The 24,993-nt window shown below is 40.9% G+C and overlaps 1 protein-coding gene across 1 annotated transcript; it reads left to right on the plus strand.

Moving 5' to 3' along the window:
* The first annotated feature begins 19,729 nt into the window (after positions 1–19,729).
* six3a (SIX homeobox 3a) lies at positions 19,730–22,343 on the plus strand. The gene is made up of 2 exons (XM_026309657.1): positions 19,730–20,421; positions 22,151–22,343. Exons 1-2 carry the CDS (start codon positions 19,730–19,732, stop codon positions 22,341–22,343), a joined length of 885 nt encoding a protein of 294 aa, XP_026165442.1.
* Positions 22,344–24,993: the final 2,650 nt, after the last annotated feature.

Raw genomic sequence — 24,993 nt, forward strand, 5'->3', positions numbered from 1 at the left:
GCACAACGTAACCTTTACCTGCAGAAAATCCATGTGCTTGATTCCTCATAAATATCTTCTAAGAAAAATCTCCTTCCTTCATCAGTAATATTCTTGAGAAGCTGTAATCCATTTTAGAGTAAAACACATTTTTAGCTAACTGCTCAGGTTAGATAGTGTGGTGAACTTGTTTTTTCTAGTTTATCTGCTATGAAATATCTAAATAACAATCATACAAAAAGTGGAAACAGTAAATCTGTGAGAACAGTTACCTCTTTTAAAGAATGAAGCTACAATGCAGCACCTCACTGCCCCTGGTGGCATCTGGTCATGCAGATGGTTCATGGTGAAAACAGTCCAGTGGATCATCCAAAGTGATTCTGAAAAGACAAGACGATATGTTAAATTTGTGTCATTTGTAATTCTTTCTTTAATTTTAAGGAATTCATTCATTTTTTAACAAAGGTTAAAGCACATTAAAAACAGAGCCACACACCGAGGCACATTAAATATTAGAAATCAAAATGCTTATTAGAGTTTTTACTTAACTTTCCAAGACATTGTTGGAATACCAGAATGTCATTCATACTACATGCTTGTGTCTTGGCTTGTGTTTTAAATGCACATGGAAAAAAGAGCAAAAAACATCTCTGACTATATAATCCATTCTCTAAAGAAAATTCTATATGAAAGTACTCTTTAGGATGGAATGCCACAAAAGGTCAAATCCATCAATCAGGCCCGCTCACTGCCCGCCCCTCTTCCTGTCACTTATGATTTCTCTGTTTTCTCATCTCTCCTTTTGCATCATCCCTGCCTCTGCTGCTCTTTCTGCTGCTTGTTCTCAGCATTCTGCCTCCAGGAAAATAACATTATACCCTGATACTGAATAGTCTTTTTGAATTTGTGTGCACCAATGTACATGTGTTTATTTGTCAGCAGGTAAGTGGTGGTTTGGATGGTTGTGCCTGTTTCCATTCATGCTGTGTACTTTCACTTGCCTATGTGAACATGCCCATGTATGTGCATGTGAATGGGTGTTAGCTTCATGGCCACCCCTGGCCTTCACAACTCTCTCACAATCAACCTTCCCCTGCTTGCCTGCCCCAGTGCACTGACCTGGGCTATTGTCCAGCTGCAACGCACTCTGGAGAGCAGCACCTCACCAAGAATTAGCAATTTAATCACAACACACACATACTCAAAACATTGCCAATATGCATAAGGGTAAAGTCTGTCAACAATAAGAGAACATGTCAGTTACAAAAAAATCTCCACCAGTAAAGGAACAGAACCAGAGAACTTCAGAAGAGAATAATAATGTTTTTTGATCCTTATTATTCGTTACTATTCACACAGTGCAGTAGTGCTTCTTATTGAGTTAACTGCAATTAAAAGTTGTTACACACTGAAGTGATTAAAGATAAGTTAGAAAAAGTCATTCACAAAAACTGTCTGGTTCTATATATTTATGCACAAGTATTTACAAAGCCTTAAATTATCCATGTGGATGCTTTTGTCATGTTGTGTGTGAGTCAAGTGTTTTTTTTTGTGCATGTTACATGACACAACTTACTGTGAATCACCAGACACCCACAGGGAGGAATGGAAATCTCTTCCAGGAATACAGGTGACTTTCACTGTCACATCTGAGGTTGTCACCTGGAAGGTAACTGTAAACTGTAAGTTCGTTACCTTCAGGCAAATGTTTTTGTTTTGACTGATGAAACATCTGATGTTTACTGCCAATGTTAAAAACTCTAATAAAAGGGGCTTGATATAATTATCTCTATGTTTGCCACCATGAGCACTGACTCAATATGGTTGAGCGCAGCTTTAAGCAATGTTCATATTTTATGTTAAATGTAAACATTATGATTACAATATTTCTTTGCTCAGGATTCATACAGTTACGAGCTAGTTGGGCATTTGTTTACACACTGACTTGTGAGTTCTGTCTTCCTGTGTGTATAAGCCCTTCTGGGACAGATTCACTGTTGTATCTGCAGGTATAGTTAAAGAAAACCCCTCACAGACACTAAATGCACCCATTTATAAAAAGAGGTGTCATGTTCTAGGTAACAGAGTTATGCATCAGTTTAATAAAAAAAAAAAAAATCATAACCAGGCTAAAAATATGCAGCCTGTCTGAATGAAGGCGATGAGGAGGAGGATGTGATATCCTCCTACTTTAAAAGCAGTCTTCCTCTTTCATGCCATCCCACTCTGCGATTGGTATAACAGGTAATTAGTGGTGTGTCGTGGCCCTGGGGAGCTAAGGAACAAGGAAAAGGTGAGTGAGGAGAGAGACAGAGAGAATGAGAGAGATTTCTGATTACCTGACAAGTTAGGACTGGAAAGGCTACACTTAGCCCATTAAAGATTTTTTCTTCAGCATGACATTTGAGAGTAGCTGCGAATCCGTGCGCCACCTTGCCATTTCCCCATACACTGTGCATCCATTTAGGGACAGGGATGGATGGATGGGGATGGGAGAGAGAGAGGAAGAGGGAGGGAGAGGAACAGAGAGGGAGAGGGAGAGAGAGAGGCCACCAGGCCACCACAGTGCCACAAATGGATTTCATTCACCAAGGTGAACTGTAGTACACTGATAAATGCACTTCCTTGAATGTCAGCAAATGTCACCCAAGAAGCCATTTGCTACTGCTTTAATAGCTTCCCTGGACTTACGGAGGGAGTGACATAAAGTAAGAAGGTATAAGGTTAGAGAAGCAAGATGATGAGTCACATGGAGTGAGAGACAGACAAAATGAAAGGACAAACAAATGCACACATGTACAACGAGGCAGCACAAAAAACAACCGAGGGATTAAGGCAGTGAGAAAGAACAGATGAGAACAAGGTTGGGCTATTGTCACTTCTACATGATTAAGCAATTAGCTATTTGAGATGTCTCCAACAAGGTGGTGCAACCAGACAGAAGCTGCTATTTAGAACATAATCCGTCTTCTACTTTGCTTCACTTTTCCTCTCCTGGTTGAACTCAACCCCAACATCTGTGTTTGCACCTTCATATGAATGCATTTGCAGTGTTTTTCTGTCTACCTGTTTGGCTTTCTCGTTCCTGTGTACCTACATACACATGCATACACACACACACCCACACACACACACACCCTTGTCTGTTCAAGCAAGTGTCGACATCATTAAGTGTAATGTGAGAACTGGCAGGTACGGTTGACGCCTGAGCTACTTGAGAGCTGTCAGACAAGGCCTGGGTTAAAACACACACACATTTTTTTTTTTACTCCTCGTGGGGACTTTGCACTGACTTAACATTCATTTACTGCAGACTGACCCTAACCTTAAGCACAACCACTACCTGCCTAACCTCAACCTAAAACTTCTACCAAGTTGTCACCCTAAATTTCAAAGATTTACCTGGTCCTGACCGTGTGCCCATGAGGCATGCTGAGTCCCCACAATGTGAGTAATACCAGGCACACACTTATATATATAGAGGATTGCATGACAACATTTTAACATTTGTGTCAGTTGGAAATGATCCAGTGATGCTTTATCTCAGGACATCACCTTACTCATGATACCTCAGCCTTATCATTTTATGACTGATAATGAATCCTTTAACTGGTATAAAGATGATCAGCCAAAAACAAACACACTAAAAAACAGTTTTACTCATTTTCCTTCTTCCTTTTCTGCTTCTTTCACTTGTACAATACATAATCCTGTTGTTTTCCTTGCACTTACTTTACTTTTCACTCATTTACTTTTATATATATGTGAAACCTGCTTTTGTGTCTGTGCAACTTTTCCACTAATTTTATGCTTGTGTATATGCTCGATATACTTGAACTTAATACGAACAAATACTGTTGTGTGTGTGTGTGTGTGTGTGTGTGTGTGCAGGTCGTTTTGACTACATGAGGACAACATTGGCTGCAGCCAATCCTAATCCCCCATTCATTTCTACAAGCAGTTGCTAAGGTTACAAATTACCTTTGGTGCTGGTAAGTGGTTTCTTTTATGACACTGGACGCCCTAATCCTTTTACTGAATACATATTTCATTTAGGATTAGCACAACAACGGATACAGTTGTTCTTAGAATATTCCAACTCCAGCGCTCTGTTTTGTTCATGCTCATCAGGCACACCACTTGCATATGAACACCTGATTCTCATTTAAAATACCTAAATAAATTAATAAATCTGCTTTTTCTTATTTTAGTGAGGTCTGCTTTTTCAAACTAGAGCTGTGGGAAAGCCTGAGGGAAATGAAACTCAATCAGGCAGGTAATGTTAGATAGGTAACAACACAGGTATTATCCGGTAAACAATCGATTAGACCACATTATTCTCTTTTTCAGGTTTCAGTGGTGTGTTCAGTGCCTTTTTACAGATGCCAAAAATGGAGACTGTATCTCTTGCAACAGTTGATACACACATATCTGATTGCTTTAAATGATAAAGTGGAAGGAACCATTAGGTTTTTCAGGAACTGAATTTCACTGGTTGAAAATGACAATGACAGGTTTTGAGGATTTGAGCTGATGGTTGACATATTGACCTTCAGATGACATAAACAACATTCTCCCTGTCCCACTACAACCAGCACCATGACCTGAAATTTATGCCACCAGCATGCAATTTAAATCAGATACGTTTTTTTTCCAAGGTGTGAATTTGTTTGTGCAGCACTGTTCACGTCAGCACTCTTTCTGCTGGAGTGTGAAAAAACTATTTTACAATGTACAAAACTGCTAAAGACATAAAATTAAGCACTGGGTATGTTATTTGAAGGCAATACAAATAAGTTTTTTTATTTTCATTTACAAAGGTAATTTATGCTTTATATTATTGGTTTACACCGCTCATACAAACATCAAGTAAGAAAGAGAAAAATATGTTTAACTAACATAAGAGAAAAAAAATCATTAAATATATGGATGAAAATTAAAAATAAGAAAGAATTCAGGACGTAAGCACAAGTTGATCTGAGTGCTTAAGGTTTTTTTATGTGGTCTTAAGATCAGAGTTGGGTCAAATCTTCAAATTCCTAGACCAGTTATGTGCGATATGCTGATTCTCTGTGTTTTGTTTTGGTTGTGGGAACAGTTAATACGCAGACTAAGTGGGTAAATGTCATAAAAGTTACTGAAAAATATGTTTTGGTCTCTAACTGTGCAGAGGTTTGCAGACAAGCACTTTAAATTCTACACATTTGGCTTTCTCCGTCTTTGTTAGCACCCTTTCTGCTGCAGGAGAGGAGTTTTGGGGAGACCTGAGAAAAGACTGTTTAAGCTCAACCTGCTGGAAATAAATGTAGGATAGATTTTTCTAAGTCTTGCCTGGACTTGAATGTTGTGCTTCTCACTGTTTTTATAGTTGCCTCTTATTGCCTAGACGTTGCTATTAGATTTATATTTGAGCCTAAACAGCAGGATTTCTCATTCAATTCAAAGGACTCAACGGGGTTGAGATGAGGAATATATTGCTGCTTTTTAAACAGATTTCTTCTCTCTTCCCTGTTTTTCTTTCCTTCTTTATCGTGTCTGATCCAAATCACTTCCGGATAGATGTAGGTGAGAGGAGGAATGTAGGTCGGAGCTGAGAGCTGAATTCAGGATATTAGAACAGGCTCCTGACGGACCGGGACAGTATCATGTTATTTAACTAACTACCTGCCGAACTACTGAATAGGTTTTGATAATTAGCTGCTGCTAGCTGACTGACTGGCTGGCTGGCTGAATGACTGATGGGCATATTGACTGGCTGCCTGTCTGCCTGCCAAACTGACTGACTGGCTAACTATTGAGGCTTAGTGCTGCTATGTGGTGAGATCATCATCACTGGAAAGCCCAACAAAGGACTGATGGGAAGAGGCTGTCAGCTTGTGTGCATCCATGTGTGTGTGGGCGTGCATGAAGTGTGTGATGGCTTCATTCCTGTATCAACACAGTTCTCTCTGTGGATGAGTCAGTAGGCCAAGCCTGACCATCATCCTCTCTCATCTCTCTCTCTATCTCTCTCTCACACACACACACACACACACACCCACACACACACACACACACACACACAGGAAATCAAAAACCTCTCAGCACACATACACATGCACAAAATGTGGGCTTGGGGGTGAAGTGGTGCTTAGAATGACTGAACTTGGGGTCAGGATGGAGAGAGACAAGAGAGGGACCGATAACACTTCTGTTTTATTTTCAGCGTCTTAAATGAGTGTTTCTGTCCTGCAATTTTAATCCAGCACATCTCCTTGAAACTATTCAAACTACTCTACATTTTACAATCATATCAGTTATATATTTCCCAAAGCTGACTCTTTTCTCCTGCTTTTAAGTGTGAGGCATGAGATAAAGAGAGCAGCAGACAGAGAGAAGTGATAGTAAGAGCAGAGCCCTTGTTAGGAGGGACACATGGGGGAAGGGATTTAGCGAAACACCCAGCTGTCTACCTGTCTGTCTGTCTGTCTGAGGGAAAGTGGGGTGTTCAGTGTAACAGAGCCAGGCTGTTCTCCTCTGTGGCAGCTAAAAATGTGTGTGCATGCATACTCTTCTTGGTTGCTCGGTCTCAGGGGCGCTATGGTGAGGACGAGATAGGCAGACGCCCAAAATCTCCCTCTCTCTCCAGTATAGATGTCTCTATATGAACACAAAGAGAAAGGGAGAGGAAACAGAGGGGAGGCAACAACAATCAGGCCCTCTCCGAGCCAATGCAAAACCCCACTGTACTTCTGTCTCTCTGTTTTCGTCTTGTTTATGCCAGGTGAATCTCAATCACCTGCTTTGAGGATATATAACCTCCCCATTCTCTTACTCTTTCTTAATTTTTCCTCTTTTCCTCTATGTTGTCCAACCTGTTATATTCCCTCCCATTGTTCTCCCGTGTGAAAGGAATCAGTGAGTGCACAACTTGTCTGATGAGCCATAACAACATTACATTTCGTTCATATTATCTGTTGCAAAGTAGTGGTGTATTAACATGACACAGGTCATCGTGATGTTATTCATGACAGGAAATATTTACCTGCATGTTTTGTATGATGTCTGCATGTTGTTGTGCAACAATAATTAGTGTAATGATATAGCTGTTATAATAATCCTTAAACATCCTTATTTAAACAAAAATCAAGAAACATATTATGAGGGAATAAATGTTAATTGTGACATAAATGCAAATTGTGACATAAGGTAGAATTATTTTTTCATTCAGTTGCAGTTGTTTTTCTTTTAAATCAATCAAATATGAAAGGTCTGTATAAATTAGTTTATATTAGAGATGTTCTTGTGGGCACGTGTGAGAAAACATGTCATATACAACATGTCAAGTTTTTTCATAAGGCTTTGAGTGTGTCCCATGTTTCACTTAACGATTTTAAAAGCAAAAGTGGTGCCAAATTGATTTTGAAAAACCTTTTATTGTTGAATCTTAAATATTTTTCTCATCATCAGAAGAAAAATATTTAAGTTCAAATTCCCACTTTTAACCTTAAGGAGCAAACAGAACAAAACAAACTTAATAAAAAAAAATCTGCATAAAACAGAGTGAAATACAATATTGAATTCAATAGTAAACTGTGTTATTTTATTGCATTACAACTGTAAGTTTTAATGATTAGTATTTTATTTGAAGTCTTAAAGGAACAAAGTACATCATAGAGATGTCATTTCTGTAATACAGGCATTCTCATTACAAATACCTAAATCCCAGTAAAACGGTTACAGGCCTGAACAATATTGTAGTGGAAATTAAAATGGTAACCCACCTGACCTGCAGGCTGCTGCCAACAATAATCTCTACTAAAATCTTTTTTGTTACTTTCCTTCCAATAACTCTCAGCACGACAATTCTGCTTAAAAACAGTTTATACTATTGATAAAATTTAGTTACAGGTGCAAAAAGTGCAGAAATTGCCCTTGATGGCTCATGATTACAGAAACATGTTTGCTCTGCTGTGGTATGGGTGTTTTGGACATAAAACAAAAAGACGCTTGAAAAACTGGATAAACTGCAACAACCTTGAACAGTCAGACTGAATGTGAGGATATAAATAGACCAGACTTCACAAGCACAAACACAAAAGATTTCTCAGGGAGCCGAGGAGGGATGCAAAGCGCTAAACTCACCAGCGCCCATTGACGTGGTGATATTGGTCGTTTTCCTGCCGGGGGAAGATTTAATAAACGCAGAAAAACAAACACGGCCTGTGCGGGGACGGGGTTGTTGCGGGGTGAGCACGGTGGCACACTGGACACATCCTCCTGTAGGAAGGAAGCGGAGTTGTGGAAAAAAAAGCAAACAGGAGCCGTGGACGGGTCTCTTTAACCCCGCCGTGAACCCGCGACCTTACCTTCCGAATACTTCCCATTACCTCTGCACGACATTTAGCCCACATACCGCAGGGCGCGCACGCACACGCAGCATTGTGTGGGACTGTTTGGAAGAGGTGGAGGGGAGCAGAGGGGGCGGCGGCGTGCTGTTCATGGAGGGGTCAAAAGAATGAAAACCACCATGTTCACAGGGCAATTACAAAAAGACATGGACGCTGGATAGTCTGTGCGGCCACAGTCAACAGTGAGGAAAATATTATGTTGCAGCTCAGAGGCTACAGGGACTCTTCCATTAAAAAAACAGCTCCTATATTAGACTGCAAAAATGACATTTCTTTATGCTCATTACATCCCTTCAGATGGGAGGATTAAAAGGATTCACAGCAGAAAATATTTCAAGTGCACAGATAAAAACTGTCTGTTAAACGCAAACGATTGAAAATTGTTCATTTTTGAGTTATAGCTTTACATTAATTTCCACATTGTGCGTGTATTAGTGTATTTCAATAAAAAGTATTAAAGAGTAAGCAATATTCATGCTATTAAACTAAAAGCTAATAAAGCCAAGGTAGGAACTTCTAAATATACAGGGTAAAATAGTTTCAGTTCAACTAAAATGACGATGCATTTGGTGGATCATATCAGATTTAATGGCCTTTCTATTTTTCCAGACAAATGTGATCGTTAAAAACGTGTTTTAAGCTCTAAAGACTAATTGTGTCAGATGAATCTATGCCCCAAATTAAAAGTCACTGAAATAAAATAAATATTACTACAAGTCGTTTATAGTGACATTAAATACCAGGTTTTACTTACTAGTCCTGTAATATTCTTGGCATTAGCTGTGGTTCTATTAAACATGTATCTATCAGCTTGTATATTCCTACAGTGGGTGCACTTGTGGTATAAGCCTGTTTTTTTTTTTTTTTTTTTACGCTTTGAGATGATTTTTCTCAGAAGTGGCTAAACTGCCTCCCTAATGTTAAACGATAATAGGTAAACTGTGTGGAAAGGTTGTTGCCTCAGAAAAGAAATGAAGCGGCCACAGGAGACGTGGCTGAGGGCAGATCCACAACTCCAGCTGCCACACATGAATGTTTGATAAGAGGGCGGGACAATGGCTCCTTAAGTCAGTTAAACATCAACATCTCCATCACGCTCTGACATATGCCACGCACAACTAATAACCTCAACCTGAATAATTGATCAACAATTAGAATAATGAGACTGAAATACAGCAGCAGGGCAGATATATGTCAAAGTTTTTATTGATAGAAATGGGTTTTACTGTGTAACACATGAAAATATTTAGAACTACATATGGTGATTGCCTCTTGGTGCTTTAAGCCTTATTTGCATTTGTGTAGAAGAGATGTCAGGGAACACGCAGGCATCATGACTTCTGCAGTGTGTGCACAAGCTCCATGCCTATGAAAACATTAGGGTTTCAGTAGCAGAGAGTGGGTGTGCGTGGTGAGCGTATCTAACATACAAACTACTGATAGTGTAAGCCAGGCAGCTGCACTGTACTGAGGCAAACACACCCCAAACAGACAGGACATGAAAATGTTTAACAGTGACAGAGAGAGAGGGAGATCTCGTCCCACTAAGGCAGAAATTCAAAAGATTTACCAAAGATCATCCCCAACACTTTTTAGGCTCCAGGACGTGGATCAATATATGAAGGGAATATTTTCCCAAACAGACAACAGCAACATGAATACACTTTTAAGACTAACTCAATTATTGACACATATTGATTTAATCATAGTGATTTTTGGATTTCTCAAGATACTACTACTACTACTAGTAATAATAATAATAATAATAATAATAATAATAATAATAAATAAATAAAAGCCTCGTTTTCAATGTATAAGCAGTATACAAATATTTATTAAGTTATTTTGACAAAAATAAGACGAATCTACATTTTTGGATAGTATTTAATATCTTAATAATTTACATTGATCAATAATTAAATGTTTGTGTGTTTATTCATAATAATAATCATCATCATAAAAAATATGATGATTATTATTATTATTATGATTATTATTACCATATGATTTTAGCAGACGTGCGGTCACCTCGCTGTTGACCTGTTGATCCCGGTACCTGCCGCAGCCCAGCTCACCGCCATCCCTCCCCCTGCTCTCCCAGATGTCCGCTATTGATCTGGAGACAGACAGTGAGGCATGACGCAAATCAGACCGGGCGGGTGCAACTCAGCCGTAAACAAGTGGCTCCTCTGCCGCCGCATCCCTCCGTTATTAGCCTGTAAGTAAGAGTCGAAGCCGCTGTGATGTAAAAACACACCTGAGATTTCACAAGAAGAGTCGCACCAAAAAACCGCCACCACGCCAATCTGTTGCCTAGCAACCACTAAGGGTCGCTGCCGTTCAACTGAAGAAATACCTGATCGATCCTCAGAAGTCAGGGTATCATATTTTAATTAGCCCATTTGTCCAACACACTTTAGGAGAAGAAGTTTCAAACCAAATGGACGGTAACACTGTAAACCAGCCCAGTCTCACACGTTTAATAAGAAGTTATCTGTGAACCAGTTCAGGGAGATATGCAGCAGGAAATAATAAAAAGTCTGTAAATACTTAGCCTAACTGATCACAGGCTGAATAACCATAAATACGTTTTAAATGTTTAATCAATGCAGCCTGCAGCAGACATAAGTAGGTTATATCTTAATAAAATGTCTCAGTCAGAGATTTGGGCTAGAGGAAATTAGAAATAAGAAAACAGGTTGGACATAAAATCAAAGAGACACTGGTGCTCTAGGACTTTCTTAACTTTAACAGACACCTGTGAGTGTCAACAACAGGTGGATATATCCCATTAATATCCCTGAAGTGGTGGCAGAGTATCCTTTAGAATAATATGACAACATCTCCAGGAAGCGCAGAAAAGTAAAAGTTGAAGTGAGATCAATAGTTTTAATGATAGAAAGCAACAGACAATAACAGTCTAAATATAAGGACTGTATAAAATACATCTCTGCATCATCCAGCAGTAACAGTACATGAGAAGTGTCCATAGTGACACTGCTGCAGCAACAACAATGTGGCCATCCAGCCCCTGTTTGCAACTATTCTTCCACTTTCTGATCTGCTGCCTTCCTGCCTGCTCGGGCCCCTGTGCAGGAATTGTTCTCCTGAACAATGATCACAGCCGTGCAGCCCAACAGTCCCAGGCACACTGAGCGGATATGACATGGCCCACCTCTTCTACACTTCACGCCTGTCTCTAACTTGACTTGGGGGTAAACGGGCAATCGAGTGCAGTAATGTCAAAAGCTGCAGTCAGGGAGGAGAGAGAGAGAGAGAGAGAGAGAGAGAGAGAGAGAGAGAGAGAGAGAGAGAGAGAGAGATGTCGGTTTTTGTTCGTTGCGTGTCGTGCAAACACTGCAACAAACAAAATGTGAGACAATGACAGGATTATGTGTGACGCGCTGACTGTAACCTTCACACAGATACACACACATGGATCTATAGATCACTCACACTAGTCCTTCCAAAATGAAGCTGGAATGAAAGCATTTACCCACTGAGAGAGAGAAGTGCAGAAAAGTTGAGTATGTAGAGGAGTCAAATTAGTGTTAACAGAGCAGACACTGCAGGTATAAAACCTTTCTGACTGCAGCTACTACTTCTTTTAATATCATGACTTAACAATCATGCAGCAAATACTCTACTACAAGTTCTGCAATCAGATTTTTACTTAAGTTAAACTACAGGACTATTTTCAGCATAAGTGAAAAAATGGAAAGTATAAATTACACAACATGGCCAATTCCAGTGCTACATATTATATATCTGCAAGCTTATTATTTATGCCTTGACATGTAAAAAGTATCTTATGTTTAGGTTGGTGAAAGTGAAAGTTTGAAGTAAATAAGGCTATAAAATAAATGTAATGGAGTGAAAAGTAGATTTCTCTCAGTATAAAACAACATAACATGTAAAAGTCTAAAATACAAGTACCTCAAAACTGTACTAAAACACAGGAGCTGAATAAATGTGCTGCTGCTTTCCATTACTGCTGTGTAGTGAATCACCCCAAAAGTCAATAGCAGCCTTCTTTAGAACATTTGACCTCTTCTGGTAATGTCATAAAATTATAATATATTAAAATGATGATAAGATGTATTCAGAGATTTTACTTACAGGTAAAATCAACTAGGTCACATTGTAGAAATACTCTTTTATAAGTAAACATTCCTCATTCAAAGTTGAAGTACATAAAAATGATCACAACAGGTACTTCAAGTATTAAAGGTATATAGATTGGCCCTTTTAAGTATTTTGTGATATATATTATTAAAATATTTAACATGCAATGAGTTTTGATGAAATGCAGCTTTATACACTGTTGATTCATCAAACCTGTAATGGCAGAATAGTTTTAAACAGATCACGTTTGTATGTAAAATATGAAGTAGTAACTATATCTGCCAAATAACTGTAAATATTGGGAACATTGAAGTTAAGTACATATTTAAATACACAAGTAAATGTATTAGTTACTTTCTACCTCTGCTTTATTGTTATATCTGTGTTTTTTTTTTCATTCACACACAGCCTTATGATCCTTTCTAAAATATCACTATTTTATAAATAAGAGTCTGTCCTACTGCTGAAATGCTCAAATGGGAAAGGTCAGCTGTGGAGCATGTGGCCAGCCCATCAGCATCTGCGTGGTTGGGGAGGCTCGACTATATACGTGCACATCTCTCATATTAGTATGCTTTGAGAGCAGTGTATCAGTCAGAGTAATTACGGCTTGTCATCCCCTGTGACACCGGGCTAAAGGGCCGTCTCCACAGCCTCTATCTGCATCCAAGAGCAGGGACACTTAATCAGGGTTGACAGTCAAGCCCCAAACAGTCCTATTTTCCTAGAGAAATTCTATCAGCATTTGTGCCAGTGTAACTCTGTCCATCTCATTAACTCCCTGGAGTCCTGACTGCACTTGTAGACCCACACATGCAGATGAAAGATCAATATACAATAATTCTTCAAGAGTTAAACCAAACTGCAGCTGAGAACGTGGAGTAGATGACGTTTTTCTACTGGGGAATGGAGAGCGAGCATCATTTGTAAAGCTTGGGGCAACACATTTGATATGCACCCATTATATTTATTTCTCCCTCTCTGTCTCTGTCTCCAAAATTAGCCCATCTACCTGGAAGAGTGAACACAGGACCTCCTCCAGCGCTGCTGCTCCGTGTCACATTTCTGCAGCTCTTTAACAAGAGGGACCAGGCGGTTGTGCCGTTAAACTGATGGTGAAAGAGACGAAACGGGAAAATGCACATTTGATATGGAGTTACTGGCATGAAAAAACAGGCTGTATGGATAGAAGATGTTTTTCGGACAAATGGTTTCAGATATATATATATGTCCACGATATGAAAACCAAACTGTTTGCTTTGACTATCACCAGCAGGTGACACAGTTCCAACAACTGTGTATATATAGTTATATGTAGTGGCCACTTTGTCACCTGCTGACTGCAGGTGGAAGTAGATTTTTACAAGTAATGGCAAATTCCATTAACATGTGCAAAGGAGACGTTTTATTTCCCAAATCACAATGTGATAAAAGGCAAAATGTGAGGGACAATGTCGATTTCTACATCAAATATGAGCTTACTGAAAGTTGGCCTATGTAAATGACCTATGTATGAAGAGTGTTCATAGTTCACGGACTACTCACAACTGGGTCCAAATCAGGATTAAACCATGAATCTATCTGGATTTTGCTTTTAAATACTTCCTAAAATTAGATGGAAGCCACCTGTTCCAGAAACGGTTCTGGGGAGGGTGAGAATAGACGAGCCTAATTGATTTTTAAGTGGTGTCTCTGTGGGTTAGCAGAGTAAGAGGGGAGTGTACTTCAGGGATTCGCCAAACTCCTCCAGTCTGTACCTGAATTGAGGGGCAGTGATGTGTTGCTGATGCGGCTCCACAAGCCACACTGGGGGCAGGACAAGGACGAAGGGACCAGAGCCTGAGCTTTGCTAGGTGCTCTGCTGGGGGGTGGGGTTATAAAGGAGCTTGCTGCTGCAGAGGTAATAAGCTGACATGTCAAGCCTCATTCAACAAATAACAGACAACAGCTATATCAGGTGTGTTATACTGGCAAACACATTTTTTACAGTGCATTATACAGAAATAAAGAAAAGTGCTGTCTGGATCTCATTCTGATAAAGGATATGCTATATTGTACCACCTGTCTTCATTCTGTGCAAACTCACACATATACATTGGTCTCTCAATGAGTAAAGGACACTCATTGAAATAATGCCTAACTTCAACCATCACAACTAAAGGCCTCACCCTCACCCTCACCCCCACCCTCACCTAATTCTAACCCTAAAATAGGTTTTATTCTTCACGCAGCCCTTAGCAGTGTGAAGACAGACCAAAATGTCCCCACATCCATGACGCCTCCCCCTTTCTTTCCACTTTCCACACACAGACATGCAGGCATGATGGAGCCCGGATCTGCAGAGAAAAAGTAACTCTCCCAGAGTGAGCGGAAGAAAGGGGGAGAGGGAGGCCAGCTTGCAGCTCCACTCTTCCAGGGTCTCACACACAAGATCCGGGCGCACGGCTCCATTGAGTGCGAGGAGGCTTTTGCGTGGAGGTTCATTAGAAGTAACGAGTTGACACAAGGTAAATCTTAATGTTGAGGCGCCTTTCTCTACCGGCCCGGGGAGGAGCCCTCATTAACTGTCGCTAACAACCCGTGTAAATACACTGATTGGACAGCTCCGATACAAGCTCCCAGCCCTGCCAGGAAGTCCCCCTAATGAGACCACACAATAAAAACAATAAAAGAAAGGAGGGGGAGAGGGAGAGAGAGAGACAGATAGAGGTTAAAAACTTTTGTACAATCGTTGCTATTAAACTTGGCGCCACATTTACTGATCATTGTGTCAATACCCACAAAAAGCAATTACGTAATGGTCGCGTTTGTCTAGTTCTTTAATTTCAGCTTGAGACACTGTACGTGTTTCTACAAACACATGGAAAGGTGACCTGTTTCACCTGTAATTAGAAGTTGACAATTGTTTACAGTTGTAAGGTAGAGTACAATAACCGAGTGAAGTTTGGCGCTTGAGGTCATTCGATCAAATAATAAAGGGCAAAAGGAAACGCATGCATCCAGCTTAGAAACGGTCTGCACAGTAAAAAAATAACATTATCCAGTTATAGATCACGTGGAATGAACTGCGAAAATATGAAATAATATTTTCACTAAATGCGCTGAAATCCTGCCAGTGGCCATAAGGAGATTCTTTACCCAGAAATTCTGCAGAAACAAGTGCAGTAAGGCGCCTCAGGCAGTGCAGAATATGTGCAATATATTTCCATATATTATAATTAACTGCACTGATTCAAAACTGTCAAAAAGTTGTAATGGAGTCAGATGAAATTGTCATCCTGTTGGTGGGGTTTCGCACATTTCTTGAGAACTTGGTATTTCAGTAAATGATTTTTTCGGTTGCTAGTTTTTACAGTGAAACCTTTAGTCTCCGCACCCTGGCATGACCGCCACTGGGACGGAGGGGACTGTGCGCCCCTACAGCACCACGCATCTGCTCTGCAAAAGCGCAGATCTCCTCGGTGCTTGGTGAATAAAAATGGCAATAACATCAAACCGAAAACGCACAATTGTGATCTAAAAAAAGCTAAATCCACCTTCATTCCAATCCAAAAGGTCTGATATTTTTTTCTGTGTCATTCCAAAATATTGTTAAAGTGTGCGAAAAAAAAGCATAACACGGAGAGATAGACAGAAATGCTTCTGCTCAGACAGAACTTACTGGAGCAGCGGTTGGATTTCCATCCTGATCATGGACAAATTGACAAGAAATAGCATTGACCAGTGTCACGTCCGGTCCCAGGCTCGAATGGTGACAGTCCGTGGACTGAACTCTGCTAACAGCTCTGCAGGGGACGAAGAGGAGGGAAAAGACGACAAAAGGTCAGTCCTGATACGTTTGGTGAAAACACATCAGCGTTGAATTTCCACATGAATCATATTAAATGACAAATTCATGACACGTGAATGATCATTAAAAGTTCTCGTGCGTAAAAATGCAAACGCATGCAAGCACACGTAGGCTACCTGCAATTAAATCATAAATATTTAGGTTAGCCATGTCATAAAGAAATACAACTAATTAAAAACATTATTTGTATGGTACATACCCATATTTGCTCCAGAGTCCCGGGCTGTGTTGAATCCAGGATGGAGCAGCAGGCACATGAGTCTCTCCTGTGTTTTCCAGGGAGGGGTGTGCTGCCTTTTCTGGCCAGCCTCTGCCACACCGGGGTCAACGAGGGAGCAAAAAATAAAACAAGACCCTATCCTTGGTGCCTTCTTTCTCTTTCCTTCTTACCTTTTACAGTCAACACCTTTTTCTTTCTTTCTCCCATCCGGTCCCTTTCTCTCTCTCGCCCCCTCACTGTCGTACATGACGTAATAGCAGCTTTGTTTATTTGCTCCCCTTATTGGAACAGGCTGATAATGAAAATAACGTGCTAATTGGCAATTAAAGAACATGGCGACCTTTTCGTTATTATTTTGCAAAAGCTGCTCGAGCTAAAGTTGCATTTCGTTAAGAGCATTACCAAACTTTATTTATACAACTTTTCTAAAAGTTTAATCAAGTGTTTTGCAATAAATCAAAATAAACCAGGTCACATATGAAGAGAGATGTCGGTGCAGAGCAGACGACAGGAGTCTCTGCCTGCCAGACCAAAGTATTTCCAGTGTTTTTGCGCGCAAACTGCTGTTTGTGTTGTCGTGTCTGGGGGTTTAGGCAGCGAGTAAACGGAGAAGCCGCTAAATGCTCGACATGCATTCACAACTCTCATCCCCCGCTGCTCCGAACATTCAGCAAGTCCTCGGATAAACACACAATTACGGCAGGTGAATAAACTTGTTTGGGGGTGTTAATTACATGCTTAACGTAAACAAAAGCCATGTAAAAGAATGTGAATTACTAGTGGCTTTCCACCCTCAATCCCCATTCAGGTTTTACATTTCACCTAGTCTCTTCTAGAAGTGATTTCCGAATTGCCTGCGAGGGCAACTCCTAAACAAGGCTCCTCTCAAACATAATGCTGCCTAATACCTGCCGCCTTCACTTGAATAGTGATCACCTAAATTGGTTCGCCAGGAAGCCGGTCAGGTAGGAGGCTTTGCATATTCGGAGTATATGTGCTGCTAAGCCTGTACTCTCAACTTAATGTTGGGGTCGTGCGTGCATGCATATGTGTGTGTGAGAGAGGACGAGAGGGAAATGGGGAGTGAAGCGGGGGAGGGGTGGGTGGGCGAAGGCTAGGAGGTTAGTTTTAACACCAGCATGAAAATACCAGCGTTTATTTCCAGTCCACAGAGCTTTCCAATGGGACCAATTCAAGTGCCACTTGGAATTAGTTCTCCTGAGGTTCGTATAGCTGCGCAGTGGGCAGGTCTGAGCCCATGTACTAGCCCACCCCCTTGCACAAACGCGCACGCACATCCCCAGAAGACGCACACAGACCAAACACCTGACCCTGCAACAAGATGATCGCCGCCCCTGTTCACACACACCTACAAACAAACATTTGCACAACACGCGTACATGCGCATATATGCAGGAACTAAAGTACCCGTTTGCCCAAAACATCAATGCGTAAAAGTGCATAAATACACGTGACTGTACTCTCGCATCCGCAGTTGTTAAAGTATAAGGTTAAAAGGTGAACATGAACAGGTAACTGAACATGCATACGGAAATGCTACTCACTGTCCCTCCAGGCTTGATGTCGGTGGTCTATCTGGCCAGCCCCAGAGAATGTGCAAATCTGAGAGAGGGAAGGAAAAGTTTTGAATTCCTGAATGATTTTGTGGAAAGGCGGCTTAGGATCATTATGTCACCTTTATTGAGGGCGGATTAAGTAGAGTCTAGATGCTTCGCCTTGTACACGGCCCTTTCACAATGTGAGCACTGTTCGTGTTAGAGTGAACTCACACTATTTAACACCCTATAAGCCAGGTCTAAATATGAAGCCGTTTCAACAATAAACACGAAAATCACACCGCCGTGGCTACCCCTATAAGTCGAATCCTGTGACTGGACGTGGACACTGATCATGTCCCTACCACTGGATCAAATACATGAAAAGTGCTTTTATGTCTCCAAGGAGCTTTCATTCGCCATTTGACTGTAATTCCAATACTAATGACATTAATTAGATGGAGGAACTATAAAAACCCGTGATAAAGTGGTGGCATTAAAAGGGCGATGCCATTGGCAAAGTCGTTTTCGAACAGAAACGCCATGATCTTTGTTTAATCAAGACAAGGCTGCGCATCGATATTCATTTGAAACAATAAATGTTGGTTAAAGAGGAGGCGGCGGGTAGGGGGCCAGGGCTGCGCCCAGTGTCCCAGAGGCAAGGCCGGTGACGGCAGGAGGGGGAGCGGCATCACACTGCAGCCTGCACCCGGACCAGCACCCACCCAACACAGAGTGACCACACACACCAACGAGCCCGAGCAAAGTTATGCTCACCCCGTGGCAGAAAACTGCGAACATGCAATTTTTAAAATCAGCAACAGATCCAGGGCAAAAGCCAAAATATTCTGGGACTGTGCCTTAATTTCATCTTTTAGAAAACAGGAAAATTGAAGGTGATAACATTGCCTATATAAAAAGGAAAAAAATAGAAGACCCTAAGTCTTTACTTCGCGTAAAAATGATTGGAGTGATGAAAAAGATTAAAAAGTAGCCACTACAGGAAAAACTATACAAAAATAATGTGCAAATTGACTCGCTTCTATTCAAAACGTGTATTCCCGAGTTGCAGGCATTGGTTGTCCATTTGTCACCCATTTAAAGCTCCCTTTGCCTCCCTCCCTCCCTTCCCGTCTCTGCTAAGCATCTCCAGTCTACATATCTTCTTTAGCTTTAACGAGCCTCGTTAAGATCGCAATAATATTCCACCCTCTAATTGCTCATTCCATTCAGCAGATAGGCGAGCATTGGCTTGTGCCTGATGCGCGCGGTGCGGTGGGAGGGTTGCTGTGGAGATCGGAGACTCTGATAACCCCCCGTGCGTGCTGCACAAGTGGTGAAAGCCTCGTGCTACGTACTGGCTAATGATTGGCACGCTTGACAGTGATTGGCAGGGCTGCCATGACAACGCTACAACGACACCAAGAAGACCAATAGAAAAGGGAAACAAAATGTTTCAATGCTACACTCAACGGCGGATTTAGGGGGGAGATATTATGAGGCTGGTGTCATTAGGCGATAGCCATTGAATCATTCAATCTTTTTTACTTGCCGTATTTTTCGGTTTTCCTTTTTCTCGATAATTTTCTTTCTCTCTCAGGTCATTTCCATGGTTTTCAGATCCCCTTTAGAGCTTTATCCCTCCCATTTCTTCCTGCCAAACTTCGCTGATCGCCCTCTGCTCCTGGCGAACAGCGCTCCCACCACCAGGTCTCCAGAAGACTTGTCCATGTTTCAGCTACCGACTCTCAACTTCTCCCCGGAGCAGGTGGCGAGCGTCTGCGAGACGCTGGAGGAGACCGGGGACATCGAACGGCTGGGCCGCTTCCTCTGGTCCCTGCCTGTGGCTCCGGGAGCGTGCGAAGCGATCAACAAGCACGAGTCCATCCTGCGCGCCCGGGCCGTGGTTGCGTTCCACACGGGGAATTTCAGAGACCTCTACCACATCCTGGAGAACCACAAGTTCACCAAGGACTCGCACGGCAAACTGCAGGCCATGTGGCTGGAAGCGCACTACCAGGAGGCCGAGAAGCTCCGCGGTCGTCCTCTCGGACCGGTCGATAAGTACCGGGTGCGGAAGAAGTTTCCGCTGCCTCGGACCATCTGGGACGGCGAGCAGAAGACTCACTGTTTCAAAGAGCGGACACGGAGCCTGCTGAGGGAGTGGTACCTTCAGGACCCATATCCAAATCCCAGCAAGAAAAGGGAACTGGCTCAAGCCACTGGACTCACTCCCACACAGGTCGGAAACTGGTTTAAAAACCGGAGGCAACGAGACAGAGCCGCGGCGGCCAAAAACAGGTAGGTGACTATTGTGCCTCCTGTCACAATACAAAAATGTACCAAAGTTTTTTCTAAAATGCATAAATTCAAAAGAAACAGAGGCGGTTTCATAAAATATGCAGTTCTACTCAGGGTAGAAACTGTGTTGGAAAAAGACGAGTCTGTCCTGCAGGCGGAGGGAGCAGGCTGCGGCGACATTTTTGTTTTGAAGTAAAATCAGGACTAGAACCGAAAACATTATTTGTGCTGATGTAAATACCCAAAAAAATATTTTAGAAAATACAAAAAACGTTTCCTCAATTTAGATGGAATTGCATTTTTCAGATGTGTAATTGAAATTAGCAGATATTTTAAACAGAACATGCATTTTCATCAGAATAATCAGATAGTAAAAAACAATAGTAATGTTCAAACTCAAGTTTGCTGTTGATTTAACTATAAATAATAAAACAATAAAAAATAATCACAAACCAGAGCACTTTTAAACTGAAGTGGCGATTATTGCGCAGTGTCGTTTTAAACTGAAACAGCTTGTTTTTGTTTCCCGTAAGACTCAAAGTAATAAATTACACAATATGGAAATAAAAACTATAAATATTACTTCACTTATTTAGACTAAAGTACTATTTCGATGTTATTGGTGTAAAGTGGTGCATGAATTATTTTTAGCTAGTAAAAGATCAAATAAACAGAGAAGTGTTTAAACCTATTTAAGTAGTTTTGTCTAAACTTTTACTTAATTCTGCAAACGTGATGTAAATGATTTGAAATATTATTGTTATTTAGGACTTACAACATACAGTAGCTACATGTATCATCTCCTGTGGTGCATTTATTTTAGCGTCACATGTTATTTAGCTTTGTTGAAAAGATTATCTCAAAGGATAACAGAGATATTACTGATATTACTTCACTCCAATGAGCATGCATATTAAAAAGCATTTGAAGACAGGCTGTATTCATAACATTAAGTGTGGTATCATTCCAATAAAATGCCATAATTGATTAGAAAATACCTCGCAGAGTATTAAGCCATATGAAGAGTATTCTAATCTTTCTGATAAATGAATAGATACATATCCAGGCTGACATTATCCCTCCGTGATGGAGATATTGTCATGAGTGGATTGGAGATGAACATTTAGGATGATTGGAGGAACCTGAACCTCGACGTCACTCATACAAACACTTCCACTTGCATCAGACTGAGATCCAGCTGTGTCAAAGCATCACGACATTTCGCGTTTCTGCTGTATTTTATTTTAATAATAAAGATTTGTTTATGAGGTAAATACAATCGTCCAGCACTGAAGGAAAACAATAAATGTAGCGTCCAGACAACAGGGTGTTGTTGTAAAGAAAGCTTTCAGAAAAAAGGAAAAAACAAAAACATTAGGTTGGATTTAAAGCTTATTTTTCCTCCAGTGATGTGACACGTACTTTAAATCCTAGGTGCTGACTTGCGCGTGAACCAGGCCTCGGTTTGCAGAAGAAAAAACCCTATTACATTACTCATTTCTTCCAACATTTGGTAGTCTAAATAGCGCTGATGTTTTGTCCCGTGAAAGCTGGCTATTTGATAAAAGCATGCATGCATGGCTGGGGCCGGCAGAGGGAAAGAAAGGCGAGTCTGAACCCTATTTTGCAGGAGGAGGAGGGAAAGGGGGACATTCTCAGGTCTAATTGCCGTTTCTCTCATTTTTTCTTCTTTTTTTTTCTTTCCCTCCTCGCTTCTTTTCTTCTCCAGGCTCCAGCACCAAGCAATAGGACCGACCGGTATGAGGTCCCTCTCAGAGGCCGGCCTCACCCCTCACAGCTCGGCAGAGTCGCCTTCGACCGCGGCCAGTCCCACCACCAGCGTTTCCAGTATGACAGAGAGAGTTGATACTGGGACGTCCATCCTGTCCGTCACATCCAGTGACTCGGAGTGCGATGTATGATACGGAGGAAAAACCCCACAAAAACAAACAAAAAGAGAATATTTACAGGGAAAATGGACCTGAGAGGAAAAAAAGACTTATGAAATATTGCGGATGAAAAAAGGACCGATTGATATAAATATTAAAATAAAAAGAGATAAAAGCACGTCGTTTTTTTTTTTTATTAAAAAGCGCTTTCAAAGGACCCACGCCTCCCCCTCCTCTTCATACCCCAACACTACCACCACCACTACTACTAAACTACTTGCATGATATTTTTTAATTATTATTATTTTTTTAATTTTGTAATCAGGGGAAAAAAACCCTGAATGCAAGATTTTTCCATCAGGAACATCGATCAGAGGGAATAAAAACAGATCGTCTTGATGTCTTCGTCGCTTTTTTCCCCATCTCCGTTTTTAGTCCAAGTGATGATGATGATGGTGATGAGAGTGAAGCACCGCCATGCAGACAAGATGCAATCCTGTTTTTACTTTGTGTTCATCAGACAATCATTTTAAGTCGTAAGCACCTTTTTTAATACACTTCTGTCACTGCCTGTGTGGGGTACATGGTCAAAAAATGTCGAACGGAATCGTTTATGACTGTATCAGATTTTTATTTTTATTTTCAAAATTTTATATTGAATTATGTATATCTCAAATAATGCGATCATTCTCCTGGTCTGTAATATACGTGTAGAAATATGCTTGTACATAATTATTGCTCTCCCCAGTCTCATCCTCTTTTCTATCCCTTCCTCACTTTTCTTGACTTGGTGTTCCTACATAAAATATTTGTCAACTTACAACTGAAGTGCTCTAGGCGTTTTTGTTGCTTTTGGTTGTTTTGGGGGGGTGGGGGGTGGGGGGTTGATAACATATGCTACCAGCCGCATGTATGCAAAAACTATGAAAAGTGAAATAGCTTATTATTACATTTATTCAAGGCTACAGGCTGAGCCCCTCCTCTCCTCTCTGCAGCTCCAAGGTCGCTCAAAGCGCTTATTTACGTTAGTCAGTGTTTCTTTCTCTTCTCATACGTTTGTGAATGAAAATCCAGTTTGCTTTACGTCTTTGCATGATGTCTGTCTCTCCATCCGATTACGGATAAGGGCATTGATAAGTGGCTAAACGCATGTTCATATTGGCTCATTATTGGATTGTGGAGGCCTTAATGCTGATCGTGGTTTATGCAGGTTATATAGTCACAGGGCTGAAGTCAAAACTGGTCTGCATTTATTTCCGGAACAGAGGCAGTGTTGGTTTTAAAGAGTATAATGATGTTGACTGATATTGCAAAGTGACAGGCGCAGATTATTGTTGTCATTAAAATGTTTTAGATTTTATTCTGCAGAAGAAGTCATGACCTACTTTACCTGTTTCTTATTTTATCATTACACGTGATGTAGGTAAAATCGCTCCATATGACTGCCCCTGCATACTCCACAAATTCAGGCAAACGTCAACGTCATGCAGCACTTAAAAATGTGAGTGCTATTTCCCCTTTTGTTTACCGTTGCTAGTGAATACAGAAATTAAGTAAACGCGCCATTAAATGGGCTAATCACGATGGGACTCCTCCCCTGTCCCAATCTCCCATTGTGGCCCAGTGAAAAGAGCTTTTCTTCCTCGGACGAGAACCATTTCCCCCTCCAAAAAAAGGCTTTCTCTCCTGCAGTCCCTTTCCATCTAAATCCCCAACCAATTATGCTGCAGACTAGGGCAGATTTGCTACGGGACACTGTTGCAGGAACTATAGTTTTGGTGAAAACACTTACGCAACTATTTCTGCTTCCTAGAAGAAGCGCTCAGTATCTGCCCATGTAAATATGACGCTTTATTAACAGCAGGTAAATCTGTATTAGGCTTCGAGTCTCCGTGAGAGCTGCAGTCGTGTCTTTAGCAACAGAGTGCGGGACACTGGCCTCTGTTTGGCTCAGGACACAGGACTTTTAGAAAGTGCAGAGCCACCGCTCCAGCAATGTTATCCTCCAGTTTATTCAGGGCAGATGATGTTTGATTCTGATGAAACAATTGAAACAGAGACTTTAGGTCCTTTAGGAGAATCGTTGTGTCAGTGATGAATACAGTGTTTGGTATTTTGTGCAGAGTGAAAGCTTGAATGTAAAATACTAGAAGCCGTGCAAGTGTCTGCATAGATGCGCCACAAAAGAGGCTGGAAAGGGGTTTGGATTTAACATTTAGATACAGACCAGACACACAAAACTAATCGGTTAGTTAGTTACAGCTTCTAGTAACTTTTGTTTGTTAATATAATCGCTATGAGGTTTTAAGAAAGGTGGACATGCGTAAAGGCGATTCAAAAAATATGAATATCTCATTAACACTGTTTTTATCTGTAAGATATTTGCTGTATTGTTGAAAAAATGATCTCAGCTAAATCTGAGATTGAGTTTGGCAAAAGTTTAAAAATGGTTGTGAACACAAAGTTTGTTGTAGACACTTTAGATCGCACAATAGATTATGTTTTATCTGCATAAATGTTATCAGTCTCCACTGGGTGAAATGTGCGCATAAGCTATCTGCATGGGTAAGTCTCCCCAGACGGATATCAATCAGAACACAAAAACAAGTGTGTCCGAGGCTTCAGCCATTCGACTCAATAGGCCTGTGATCCTGAAATAACCGAAGCCATAGTATAGACGAAC

The sequence above is a fragment of the Mastacembelus armatus genome, chromosome 15 (assembly GCF_900324485.2).
Source record: "Mastacembelus armatus chromosome 15, fMasArm1.2, whole genome shotgun sequence".
Taxonomy (NCBI): domain Eukaryota; kingdom Metazoa; phylum Chordata; class Actinopteri; order Synbranchiformes; family Mastacembelidae; genus Mastacembelus; species Mastacembelus armatus.

Excerpts from the sequence above, each read along its gene's own strand:
- six3a (XM_026309657.1), top strand. The coding sequence starts at position 19,730 with ATGGTTTTCAGATCCCCTTTAGAGCTTTATCCCTCCCATTTCTTCCTG. Across the intron at positions 20,422-22,150 it reads GCCGCGGCGGCCAAAAACAG|GCTCCAGCACCAAGCAATAG; the intron begins GTAGGTGACTAT and ends TTTCTTCTCCAG.